Source organism: Carassius auratus, chromosome 27, assembly GCF_003368295.1.
Source record: "Carassius auratus strain Wakin chromosome 27, ASM336829v1, whole genome shotgun sequence".
Taxonomy (NCBI): Eukaryota; Metazoa; Chordata; class Actinopteri; order Cypriniformes; family Cyprinidae; genus Carassius; species Carassius auratus.
In genome coordinates, this window is record NC_039269.1 from 7,524,316 (window position 1) to 7,538,521 (window position 14,206).

Here is a 14,206-nt window from a genome sequence, read left to right on the forward strand (position 1 = left end):
CAATGTAAAAAAAAAAATGCAATGTATTTTTAATTCTATTAAAATAATGAATTAATGCATGAATAAATAAATAAATAAATAAAATTAGAGTAATTTTAATGTATGTTATGATTTGATGATCTGACAAATTAAATTAAATAAAACTAAACTGAATAAAATAAAATAAATAAATATAAACATACAGTAGTGTTAATGTATGGCAGGTAGTGTATTTTTATTTGATTGTTATTATTTTTTTTTATTTTAATGTAAGCCCTGCCTTGTACTTGGTAAGCTGACAAAATTAAATTAAAATAACTAAATCAAATCAAATAAATAAAATAGAATTGTCAGTTATGTTAATGAAAGACCTGCTGTGTACTTTTATTAAAATAAAATAAAATAAAATAAAATAAAATACTTGGTATGCTGACCAATTATAAAAAAAAGAGACTTTATTAAATCCTCAGTTTGAACGTTAAAAACAGCCGCTAGGAGTTTTGCTGGTGCATGTTTCCTTGCGAGTCTTTGTAGCTCAAAAACAAGAACTGTTTTGTCAAAAATATCCTTGTGTTGTTGTGTTTGCAGTGGTCATTTGTTTACAGTATGATGCATGAATTAAACGATATCGCGATGGATCGAATGCCCTTTTCTCCACCCGGCAGCTTTCTGAAACGAGTCGTGCCGATGAACAGCAATTCAGAATGTGCCCAAATCAATATCAACACACTACATAGTCATATAACAAGAGCCTAATATACCCCACTAATCTATCAATATCCCTTCGACTGTTTTGCGCACATAGCATGGAAACTAGTTTTTCGCCAAAGGTTTTCAAATAAAACACACCCCAAGTCCCCGTAAACCTACACTATACACCCTGAATGAATTGTGTCTAACTCTTAATTGGCATATTATATGAAGTAGCATGTAAGATAATCGCTCAGTGGTAATATTGTACATGGTTATGGTACCGACAGAGATGAAAAAGATTTGGTCCTCTGGTCCCTACTGGAGAGTTCGTTCGTCAGTGGCATATACACATTTTATCGGTTAAACCCTCATTATTCCACGTGAGTAAAAGCTACGGCTGTCTTTTGATATGTGCATGGATCCGTGTTTAGCTTTAGCGAACTCTACCAGTCCCAGCCATGCACTGCTCTTCCAAAGTGTTCGGTATATAGCGTTTTTCAAAAGAGAAAAAAGTTTTCAGTTCATTTGTTTTCGTCCTCGTCTCCGCCGTCGCTGTCGTCCCCTCGTCACAAAACACACGCTTCGTTAAATGCGATATGCTTCGCTCCCTTATGCGCTTGTTTTTCCACTTTGTTTGCTTCTTCGTGTGTTTTTTTTTTTTTGTGTGTTTTTTTTTTTTTTCGTGTGTTAGTTTTTCAAGAAAAGTTTCCATCCATCAAAACGTCAAAACTACAACTGTTCAAAACCTGCCGGAGAGAAAGAGAGAAAGAGAGAGAAATGTCAGAGTTTGACTCGGGAGACAGACAGCAGCAGTAGAGGAGGAAAACAGCTCAGCTTCATGCTGACAGCTTGATACCTGGATGTCAAACCAGGAGCCATCAGACACAGCCGGAGCCGTGTGAAGCTCAAACTCAGGCCTGCGCTCTTGACATCACATTAAATATGACAGAAGCATCCAGAGAGATGACATGATACAGGTGTGTCGATGGATTGCATTATCTGCTCCGCGGCTTCAAGAGAACACTTTTACTGTTAGCCGGGAGAGTTTAGCGGAGAACTTTGCAGCTTTTAAGGAGAGATTACTTGATTCAGCACATGCTTTTATACTAAAACTTGGGATGTAGCCATACAGACATCTGGATGATGATAATAACAACTGATTATGTCTCATTGTGGCCCATTTAATAATAATAATAATAATAATAATAATAAATCAATTATTTATTTTTTTATTTAAAAACACAATTACTTATTACTAATAAATATTTTATTGAGTCTTATTATTAACAGTAATAATAATAATTTATTTTTGTTTCTTTTTTTATTTCATTTAAAAATAGAATTATTAATAACAATATTTTCCAATTACCAAAGTATGTACTTATTATTATAATTAGTAACAACATCAAAAACAACCATAAGACAAATAATAATAATAATAATAATAATAATAATAATATATTTAAAATATAATATAATTTTTTTATAATTTTCTTTTAATATAAAATATTATTGTTGTTGTAAAAACACTAGTTAAATCAGATATTAAAATGTTATATAAGTTACAAATATACTTTATAATAATAATAAGGAATGTTATTATTTTAATTATTTAAAAAAATATATATGCCAAAATAATAATAATAATAATAATAATAATAATAATAATAATAATAATAAATATTATTTTTAAAAGTTGCAATATACTTTAATAATATCATTATTTATTTTACATTAAAATATAAAATATTATTGTTGTTGTTGTTGTAAACAACATTAGTTAAATCAGATATTAAAATATTATATAAGTTACACATAGAATTTATAATAATAAATATTATGATTTTAATTATTTAAAAATATTCAAAAATAATTATATATATATATACATAATATATATATACATATAATATACATATATATATATGTTGCTGTTGTTGACAAAAAATATCAGTAAAATCAGACATCAAAATATAAGATAAGTTACAGTTATTATTTACATTTATAGATTAGAAAAGACATATCTGTTTGTACTTGGCATACAATAATGTGTTGGCAAAGAGTATACTTTGAAAATGATGCTTTCAGATAATTGCAGTAAATAAACTTGAAATATAACAGAATTGTAAATTGTATTTAATCTTTACGCCATGTTTTTTAAAATGATCACTGAGCAGAATATTAAAAAGTTTGCAAATGAACAAAAGCAACTCAAACCAGGCTTTCCACTTGTTTTTAGAGTAAAAGCCACACAATGCTCTCTTGCAAAGCCAAAGTATCTGCATAACAAACATTACGGTATGATTCTTATTATAGGTAGGCATATTTAGATCATCATAACTTAATAACTGCAATAGAGAGATGATATATTCTACACAAACGTCAATTAAATTAGGCATCTTGAGTGAGTCAAGAAAGCCAAACACTTTACATAAGCCTGCAGTACATTATGATAGATAGCTCTGTGTTTATTAAAATATTGACTTTCAAATGTGCATCCCTACCTCTCCTAATGGCTGAGAGTGCACGTATGCATCCCTGGCTGTGGTCAGTATGGACGGCTGGCGTCCTTCGGCCGTTTCAGCTGCACTTTCAAGCGTTTCATGCCGATCTGGAAGCCGTTCATGGCCTGGATGGCAGCCTGAGCGCTGGCGGGGTTATCGAAGCTCACAAAGCCTGCAGACGAGAGAGAAACCGAGTCTGCTGTTCATGTGTGCGTATCTTACAGTCCCAGCAGTATAACGGCCACACACGTCCAGATTTACTCATTTTAAATTCATGTGGAGGGAAATGGACAACAAATCCTCAAGGAAACAAATAGACTGAGAGGACTGAATCAAATTAAACTAATGGGAGCGAGAGGGAGAGATTTCAGCGCAGGGATCGTGTTCCAGAGAGCTGCCAGTGTGGTGTGAAGAGAATGAATGTAAATATATGTAATTCCAGACAGGCAAGGCTTTTGGGGTGAGTGAGGAGACCAATAAACCTTCATTAAGCTCACTACAGTCTCTCACACACACACACACATCTGGGATGTGGCACATCATTGGCTGCATGGCACCCTGGATCCAAAATTTACATTTGGCAAACACTGAATGCATGCTAAAATTGTCTTTGGGGTGCAAATAAAATGGGTTAATTGGCAATTGGCTGGTTGCATGTCAGAAACTGAAAACTAATGCGTGCATTAAGTGAAAATGTTAGAATGAAAGATGTTTATAAGGGAAGCCATATGCTTGTATTTGTTATGTTTTAATAATCAAAACTCTGCATGTCAACAAAACAATAATATGTGACCCTGGACCGCAAAACCAGTCTTAAGTCGCTGGGGTATACAGTATTTTTAGCAATAACCAAAAAACATTATATGGGTCAAAATTTTAGATTTTTCTTTTATGCCAAAAATCTTTAGGATATCAAGTAAACGTCATGTTCTATTAAGATATTTTGTAAATTTCCTACCATAGATATATCAAAACCTAATTTTTGATAAGTCATATGCATTGCAAAGAGCTTTATTTGGACAAATTTAAAGGCGTTTTTCTCAGTATTTAGAGTTTTTTTGCACCCGGAGATTCCAGATTTTCAAATAGTTGTATCTCGGTCAAATATAGTCCGATCCTTTCAGTGGAAACCGTATTTATTCAGCTTTCAGGTGACGTTTAAATCTCAATGTTAAGAAATTGACCCTTATGACTGGTTTTGTGGTGTAGGGTCACATATAGGGAATATCGCGTTGTGGCATGGGGACATAACGTCTCCATCGCTTCGATCAGGGAACGAGGGTTATGTACATAACCGAGACGTTCCCTATCTGTCATTCACTATGAGTTGAAATTTGCTGACCTTGGCATCTGCAGGGACCAAAAGGTGAGTTCATTGCTGCTGGATATAGCCAACACGCTTAAGTGAAGGGATTTTGGCTGTCAACAGAGTGGCATCTTTAAAAAAAACGCAAACCGACCGTGACTTGCTCTTTTAGAGAAAGTGCCCAGGGGATTGACTGATGACAGGGACACCACTGTTGGCACCGTAACACAAACCAGGAACAGCTTCTTCCAGTCAGACGAGTAAAGGACTTTGTGGAGATCAAGCACTATTATCCACTCGGTCCCGAAGCAAAAATCTGAGTGCATGCACCTGTCACCTATTTATGCCCGTATGCACAGGGAGTGGCTAAGGTATGCAAAACCCATTAGCCAAATTTCATTAGCATTTTCTCCTAAAGTCAGAGAGGATTGGGGTTCCCAAGTGAACCCCCTATATATCATCACGACATAACTCTTAGTGACCGACAGATAGGGAATTATATATTGTTCTTATGTTGACTTATTTCCTCTCTCTCTCTCTCTCTCTCTCAAACACATACACACACACAAATATGAATACATAAATATAAATAAAAAAATATTATATACATATACATATACATACATAAAATCAATCTTTATAGATATAGATATGCACTGTTCAAATGTTTAGGGTCCGTAAGACGTTTTATAAAAAATGCTCTTATTACAGTGAATCCTATGTTGTCACTTTTGATCAGTTAAATCTATCCTTGTCCCCAAACTTTTGACCAGTAGTATACTGCTACAGAGATGCAAGCGTATGTAGATCTAGAATTGGTTGAAAGCAGGGAGGCGTGTCTGACCGAAACATTTGCTCTGATTGGTGGCTCGGTCCATGAACACCTTTGAGGAGATGACGGATCCGAACGGAAGAAACATCTGCATTAGCTCGTTATCACCAAACTCCTGCGGCAGGTGATAGATAAACAAGTTGCAGCCCTCGGGACCTGAAACAGACACACGCATATTTAATATGCTGTCGCAGACATGAACATGTACTTTTAGAAAATTATGGAAACACAAATGAAACATGATGGAATCATACGACTTAGCGCCAAGATTTATTATTTATTTAATGCAACAGTGAATTATAATAGAAGCTTGTTTCCACCACGGAATAAATTTATTTAAAGTAAAGCAAACCTTTTATTTTTATTTTTATTCTTTAGAATCAGTAGTAAAAACTGAAAAAGAAAACTGTGAGATATAAACTCAGAATTCTTCCTTTTTTCTAGTAATTGTGAGCTTCTATTTTGCAATTCTGACTTTTTTCTTTGGAATTCTGAGTTTGCATCTCACAAAAGTGAATTGTGACTTTTTCATCTCACAATTCCATCTTTTCTTCCCAGAATTCCGAGTTTATATCTTGCATCTCTGCATATATATATATATATATCTTAAATTAAATTAAATTAAAATTGTTATTCTGACTTTCTATCTTGCTATTCTGACTAATTAAAAAAATATATATACTTTTTTTTTCTCTGTTCTGCTTAATCGTGAGAAAAAAATTCAAGTAAAAAGTCTCATTTACCATGTGTATTATTTTTTTCTTGGCAGAATTGGGCTTACGTAAAATATATTTAATTAAGAAATTATTTAATTTACATAGGCATCACAATCAAATAAATCATAACATCATATAACTGATGGAATCAGTGTTGTTTTGAGGGTCTTGAGAGCATTATAGTCTTTATTTTGCATCTTTGTGCTTCACTTGGATTGTTTCTTTTAATGTTTTATGATTTGTGGAATTTAAAAAGTTCAAATGCTGCTGGCCAATCAGGAACCATCTGACATGTGATGTAACTGAAACTGAAGATTCTAAAATGGAACTAGTAGAATCTTCACAGGGAACCAGTTGATTCTACCTTGAAATAGGACTATCTAATCTGAATTTTATTGGCTTATTAAAGCACAAGGGGCCGAAGAGATGCCTCTACGCCAGAGACTGTTAAAGATAGTGATAAGTAAGAGAAATGAAAGCTGTGGTTTCTATCACTCACCTTCCCGCTGCTGCTGCTGCTGCTGGATGATTTGAGCAGGCTGTGGCAGTGTCTGACCTATAGGAGTCAGTGTTGTGGCAGGATATATGGCTGCAGATATATGCATGATCATACATGAGAGACAGAGAGAGAGAGAGAGAGAGAGAGGTACAGATGAGGCAAGAATAAGGACAAGACGAAGGTTGACCTTTATATGCTAATGAAATATGACAGGATCACAGTGCAATGAAATCTGAAAGCACGTTCATCATATATCAAACTGATTTAAAATGACAGATCTCTAGGCATCCGTATGATAGCTGTAATATCCAGACAATTCAAACACAACCTGAGGTTTCAATCACAGCAAAGTCACCTACCAGCAATAACACTCCATGAGGAAAGTTCTTCTTCTGTGAAAGTGACATTTGTGAAAATATCAACAATCACATCAGTGAGATCTCTTTAACATCTCAGCTCAGGTTAGGAAAGATACCATTGTGATATCTCAAACATAATAACTCTGGATTCTTCTAGACAATACTGAAATAAATATTTTTAATATTTTAAAATTTTGTTGAATTTTTTTAAAGTCTCCTGCTTCTCAGATGTCTCTGCCCTGAAAGAGAAATACTCCAGTAATCTCACGTCTCAAAATATGCTCTTTTGCAAAAATACATGATATATTAAACAGCATTTCTAAAATTGTAATCTAAAATATGTCAAAATAGAGTTTTCATGCCTCTAAGATATATATAATACCCCAGTAATCTCAAACATGTCTCCTCTGGAGTTTCCCTGCACATTTTTCTAAAATGTGAAATAATCTGTAATACCTCAATTTTTTTTCTTCTAGACAACAACAAGATCAAATGGAGAACAAATTGAGAATTTCACTGAAGCCTCCTGTATCTCATATGTTTCTCTTGAGAAAAAGACTACATATTCGAGATCCCATTTGAAACCTCAGAGGAGACACATGGCATTATGAGAGTCTGTTTCTTAGAATACAATTGAGGTGTTTCAGATATTAAATGCATGCAAAAATCGTATTTTTTTCTTTCCATTTAATCCCAGCATTGTCTAAAAGAAACCGTATCTCCTCTAGAGTTTCAGATGAGTTCTCTGTTCTCAAATGCATTTCACAGCTCTACATTCTTGCTAGATGACATTAGTAGAAATACTGAAAATCAAATGTGTGTGTGCAGTACCTGTGTATTGCTGGACGCCTGTGAAGGCCTGCTGGAGCGTGTCGGCTGCGCTGGGGCTCTGGGTGGAGTACTGCGGCAGGCCGTTGGTGTACATGGCCTCCACCGGATGACCGTTGGCTTGGTGATGGATTCCACCGAATCCGTTAATAATGGGAGTCACAATGCTCGGCATGGCAGAGGAGGCCAGATTAGCCGGCGGAGAGCTCAAGCCTGCGGCGAGACGGACAGAAATCACTGATCTGAGACCAGCGCCATGTCCACACTGAACTTCACAAGCTGGAATCTCTTTTAATTACTGCCGTTTTAATGATATTGTGCTGTTTCGACTCAATTCTCCGCATCGATTCTACATCCCAATTGATTGCACGTCAGAATGTGCTGACAGATGATATCGATTCAGCACACTGTGGATGTAACCAGTTTATGCCTGCAGGGCAATTTCAGCCATGATCTGGGTTTTCTGAGTTGCACTCAGAAAAACATATTCAATTGCAGTACATTTGATGCTTTCCTGTAAACAAACTAAGCCACTTCCTGTGAAATGAATCAGGATTATAGATGCTGATTTATTTCATTTTGTTTCGTTACGTAAGGTGCTGAATTTAATCAAATAATTAATAACAGTGCACTCCTGGATCTGCAGATAACCCTACAGATGTCCATGGAATCAAGCTCCAAATTCTACACATACCGATGATGGTGTTCCTGTAGCTCAATTGGTAGAGCACTGCGTTATCAAGCGTAAGGTTGGGGGTTCGATTCCCCGGAAACACATGATATGTAAAAATTGATAGCCTGAATGCACTGTAAGTCGCTTTGGATAAAAGTGTCTGCTAAATGGATAAATTTTATTTAATTTAATTTTAATGTTGACATTAATATTGTGCTTATATTTACAATGCTTTCTAGGGATGCACCAAATCCAGATTTTTGGGGTTCGGACGAATACCGAATCCACTGTTTAAAATTCGTCCGGATCCGAAACCGAAAACCGAATCCTACTCGCATCCTTATTCCATTAACACAGTAAAACACATTAATGAAGTAAACAACGTCCACAGCAATGTATTTTTCACTTTATTTCATTTTAACTGTTAAAAAAAAAAAGAAAAAAAAAAAGAATAGGCAACATTATGCCAGGATGACAAGTGAGAAAAACTTTTTTGACAATTACCAAGCTTATGCTTACCCAAGTAAACAACCAAAACCTTTCAATAATAGTGCAGCAATGCAAAGAAAAGGGTTTTTCTTTTCTTTCTAAAAATCATAATAAGTTTGGTGACTTAACTGAAATGAACGTAATTGAACATTAACTCAATAAACATGGATAGTAGGCTGTTTAGTTTTCGTTTATAACAGTATAGGCTACGATTAGAACAGTAGCCAAATATTACGAAAAATATTACGGAAGATCACACACATCTCCTGCGTCATAATTAAATTAATGTAAAACCTCTAATCTTTCACATGAAATGAGTTTAATAAAAAAAAAAATTATCTAAATGACGTCGACCAGCGTAGCGCAAGCCTAGGGTTCGGTTCGGTGAAAAAAAACCCCTAAGGTTCGGCCAGAACCGAACCCCGTCAAAAAGCCGCATTCGGTGCATCCCTACTTTCACCTTACCAAAGTGTTATACTCTACCTTTTGTAGCGAAAAAGTGCTTATTCAGTATTCTTGTTTTCCAGCACAAAAACCTAAACATTCTTAAATCAAGATGCAGTTACTTTAGAAGTAAAATGATTGTTTTCTGAAAAACTGGTAAAAATGTGCTGTTTATGCTTAGTAGCATTAGAAAATCGTCTTAAATTAAAGGGAAAACAAAATGTTTCTTGTCATTTTCGTACCCCATTTGCAAGTTTTTTTTTTCTTTTTTTAAAACATAAAGTTGTTTAAAAAAATAATACATTTTGATTCTCAAGTAAATGTATCTTGATTCAAGAATGTTCAGATATTTGTAATAGAAAACTAGACAAAAATACTTTAAACAACCTTTTTTGAAGCGTGTTTACATCCATATCACATTTTATTTTTTACCCCCAAATCAGCTCAGAACATGTCATGTGCATATCGCAGTTTTCACAAAAATATGAAGCAGCACAACAGTACTTTAACATCGATATCAATCAGAAATGTTTCTTGAGCAGCAAATCAGCATATTAGAATGATTTCTGAAGATCCTGTGACACTGAAGACTGGAGGAATGATGCTGAAAATTCAGCAGCGTATTACAGGAATAAATTTAATTTTACACTATATTATAATAGAAATCAGTTATTTTAAATTAGAATAATATGTCATAATATTACAGCTTTTACTCTATGCTGTTCTAAATAAATGCATCCTTGGTCGAGCAGAAGAAACGTCTTTCAGAATTATAAAAACTAGGGCCAGGACTCGATTAAAAAAATTAATCGAATTAATTAGAGGCTTTGTAATTAATTAATTGAAATTAATCGCATTTTAATCGCATATAAATATTTGACCTGAGAACAGTGAGAAGTAATTTTTTTTTCACATGGATTTATAGTATACCATTGAATAATGACTGAATACATAAGCTTAAGCAACAAAATATTGTTTATTTTTGTTTAACCAAGTCTAGCAGACCAGTGCAATTTTTGCCATGAAGTGTAGCAATAGCATATTTAGAAACAATTTAGAAATAGTACATTTCAGAAATTCAGGAAGCTTATAGGTGCTGGAACCTTCTGTAAAGTGTTTTTTAAGTAAAACACAATACTGTCAATTACATTCAGAACATTGGAAACACTGACTATTAGAAAACATCTCTCTGTTGCTTCAGAGGCCATAACATACTAAGTCCAACTCTCAATAACCTTGGCCAAAACAATAAAGAGTTCAACATAAACTGCCAGTTATTTACATAGTTCAACATAAAGTGTAAAGTCCACGCTAGCTGCTATATGTTTTGTGTTGAGGTGATACTTGAGGCTCAATGTGCTGCGGTGATGTGCGAACGCTAGTTGGTGCTTCAGTATAATCGGTCCCGCCGAAACTCATCCAGTGAGAAACGTTCCGCGGTGCAAAAATAAGTTATTAAAAATGCGGGAAATTTTTTTCTGTAATTAATCTTAATTAACGCGTTATTTTTTGTGTAATTAATTAATCTCAATTAACGCGTTAAAGTCCCGGCCCTAATAAAAACATTAGGTCTCAAAACAAAGCAAAGCCTCATAAATGTTTCTGAACAGCAGAGTACAGCAGCTGTGTACGGTCTGAAGCAGAAGCGTGATTATGTACATGTCTGATGTGCTGCTGGCTGTAACTAATGTTGGACAGATCAACACACTTCAACTTTACTGTCAATCAAACCGCACAAGAGCAGGAGGTTAGAAAAACAGCTCGGTTAGCCCTAGAAGAGGAGCAAACAATACAACATACACTACATAGGAAAAAAAAATAAAAATAATTCACTGGAAAATGCACTGCATGTTAGATGTTATGTAGAATAAAAGCTTTCCATACAAGGAATATGGGAGTCGATTTAAACACTACAAAAAAGTTTCAAATAGGATAAACAGTGCTCATGATGAAATAGCAGAGAAATACAAACACCTGAGAGAGCCAGAGAAATCGCATCATCTCTCATTCCCGCTGTCTTTGTGTAGTGCACAGTGGGTTTTGTCGACTTTGAAGGGTGTCTACTGCTCTCTCTGAGGACTGCGCTCTTTAATGTCTGATCTACAGTCGAATGAAAAGAGTCGTGTGTTTCTGTGCTGTCCGGTCTTGTGTAACACTCCTGTTCATTGCTGAAAGACCCAGCTTAAGTTAGTAGATGGATTTTGTAGCATAGTAGATGGTTTAAGTCAGTCTGGACCTGGTTAAACTCTTGGTTAAGGGCCCTTTAAAAGGGACAGTAAAGACATTTATAATGTTCTGTTTCATATAAATGCTGTACTTTAGAACTTTCTATGAGTCAAAGATTCCTGAAAAAAAAAAAATATTGCACAAAAATATATAGCAGCACAACTGATTTGAAAATTTATAATAATAATAAATGTTAAAATCAGCATACTAGTATGATTTCTGAAGGATCGCTCTAGAATGGAGGGATAACGCTTAAAATTCAGATTTACATCACATGAATAAATTATATTTGTAAATTTATATTAATATTATATATATAAAAAAAATTATTTATTATTTTACACAAAAATAAAACATTTTTTTTTCAGTAAGTGTTAGTATTTTTTTATTTTTTTTATTTATTCATTTACTTTCTAAAAAACTCTAACAAAGTTTAGGTATTTCAGTTATTTATATTTCATTTATTTTATTTTTTATTTATTTTTAGTAGTTTTAGTTAACAATAACAACACTGTTATTTCTTAATCATGTTATTCCAAAACCTACATGACTTTACTTTTTGTTTGGAATATAAAAGAAGATATTTTGAAGAAACTGTAAACTGACTTCCCCCTTACGGTCAAAGAAACAAAGCCATTCTGTGCTCCACTGAAGAAAGTCATTCATACAGGTTTGGAACAGCATTGAGGGTGAATAAATGATGCCATATTTCATTTTTGGGTGAAATATAATTTTACAATTAACAACAACACCTAGACAAAAGCTCAACGATAATTGACCACCTTCATTTTCAGTCATTCTGGTTAAAAATTCAGAAAGGAATGTGCTGTTCTTAGCCAGAAAAAGCTGCAAATAGGACCAAAATTTATGCTGACAGTCTAAAATCTGCTTTAGTCGCAAGACTAGAGGAAAAAACAGAAGCTGTGAAATCTTGCCCTACAAAACTTGAAGTCGCTCAGGGTATTGTGTATGTACAGCTCCTGACTGCAAGCTAAACAGGTAATGAGTGCATTTGCATTTACTGTTGCAGAAAGTCACATCACAGCACAACTGTAGACAAATATTTACTCTTTATGGAGCAGAAATCACTGTGTGTGTGTGTGTGTGTGTGTGTGTGTGTGTGTGTGTTTGTGTGTGGGACAGCACGGGCCCAGGAGAGCTTTTGTGTCTTTTGCAGTGCTTTGTGGGTCCCATGGAGCCGTGATAAATTAGGCTGCCATGTCTACTACTGTCTGTTCCACAGACTCCAAGATACTCTCTGTTTCTCCTTACCACACACACACACACACTGGGAGTGAATGCATATTCTGTAAAGATCTATAACACACACACACACACACTCACAGCTACAAAGGTCAGTAGGCGGTCAGAGTAACAATCAAATCAATACACAGAGTGGATGCTGGGCGAGTGTATGGTGTTATTGTGTTTATAAATGTGTTTTTATGTTCACTCAGTATATTACATGATCAATGTGTAGAAACCGAGTGTATTATAACACACTCTCTCTTGTGTGGTCCTAAAGAATCAGTTTACACAACCAATGCATGACTTATTCAGAGCCAAAAACATGCTACAAACACTATGAAGCCTGCATATACTGTAGAGCGCAGCATTAATATTTGTGTCCCTGGAGAATAAAACCAAGTCTCTGGGGTATATTTGTAGCATTTGTTCCATTAAGTTATTTGGTTATATTAATTTCCTACCATAAATATATCAAAACTTCAGTTTTGATTAATAATATGCATAGCTAAGAGTTTCATTTGGATAACTTTAAAGGTGATTTTCTCAGTATTTAGATTTTTATAATTTTTTTTGCACCCTCAGATTCCAGATTTTCAAATAGTTGTATCTCAGACAAATATTGTCCGATCCTAATAAACCATGCTTTAATGGAAAGCTTACTTATTTATTATTTATTCGAAAAATGTACACTTAAGACTGGTTTTGTGGTCACTTATAAATGGCGTTTAAACGTGTTGTAGGTTAATACGCACATTGTATTAATTAAAATATTAAAACACTATATATTAATAGTAGTATTATACTATATTATTTAATACTATGTCATGTAATATCAATATAATTTGAACTAACTAATATTAGTTGTATATAATAATAATTATATAAAATCTGTATATATATTTGTAAATATGAATATATCAATTTATAAATCTGAATATTTAAATGTAAGCCTGAATATATGTATGTATATACACAAAACAGAATACATAAATATATAGTTATAAGTCTGAATATATACAAGTAAATCAGAGTATATATTAATAAATCTGAATATGATTTGAATTAAGCAATGACAGTAAAAAAATATTAATTCATAAATAATATTGACAAATATATTAAATTATTTAACAAATATATTTTAATATTTATGTATTTTTTTTAACGAATCTTAATATATATATATAAAGTATATATTAAACAAATCAGATCAATAAATCAAAGTAGAAGGAGAAGAGTGTCAGTTAAATGTGATCAGTAGCTGTTTGTTGGAGGGGACAGATTTGCACAAAGCATCAGAGCGCACTGATCTCAGATCAACATCCTGCTGGTCACATCATTAGATTGATATGAAAGGCAAACGCTGAGCCAGAACAGCACCCAGACTAAAGGTCATCGTGTGCGCAGATGAAA

The 14,206-nt window shown here is 34.0% G+C and overlaps 1 protein-coding gene across 2 annotated transcripts in view; it reads right to left on the reverse strand.

Annotated features, from left to right (window-relative positions):
* Positions 1-396: 396 nt before the first annotated feature.
* LOC113045287 (CUGBP Elav-like family member 5) overlaps positions 397-14,206 on the reverse strand; it is a 72,462-nt gene continuing 58,652 nt past the window's right edge. Inside the window, exons 6-11 of one of the 2 annotated variants that reach the window (XM_026205557.1) lie at positions 7,720-7,929; positions 6,889-6,921; positions 6,530-6,619; positions 5,327-5,470; positions 3,177-3,348; positions 397-1,418 (exon numbers count right to left, since the gene is read on the reverse strand). In XM_026205557.1, the coding sequence (XP_026061342.1) occupies positions 3,221-3,348; positions 5,327-5,470; positions 6,530-6,619; positions 6,889-6,921; positions 7,720-7,929 (605 nt within the window). In that variant the 3' untranslated portion in view covers positions 397-1,418; positions 3,177-3,220. The remainder of the gene's footprint in view (positions 1,419-3,176; positions 3,349-5,326; positions 5,471-6,529; positions 6,620-6,888; positions 6,922-7,719; positions 7,930-14,206) is intronic. The other variant, XM_026205558.1, reaches the window with a different exon arrangement.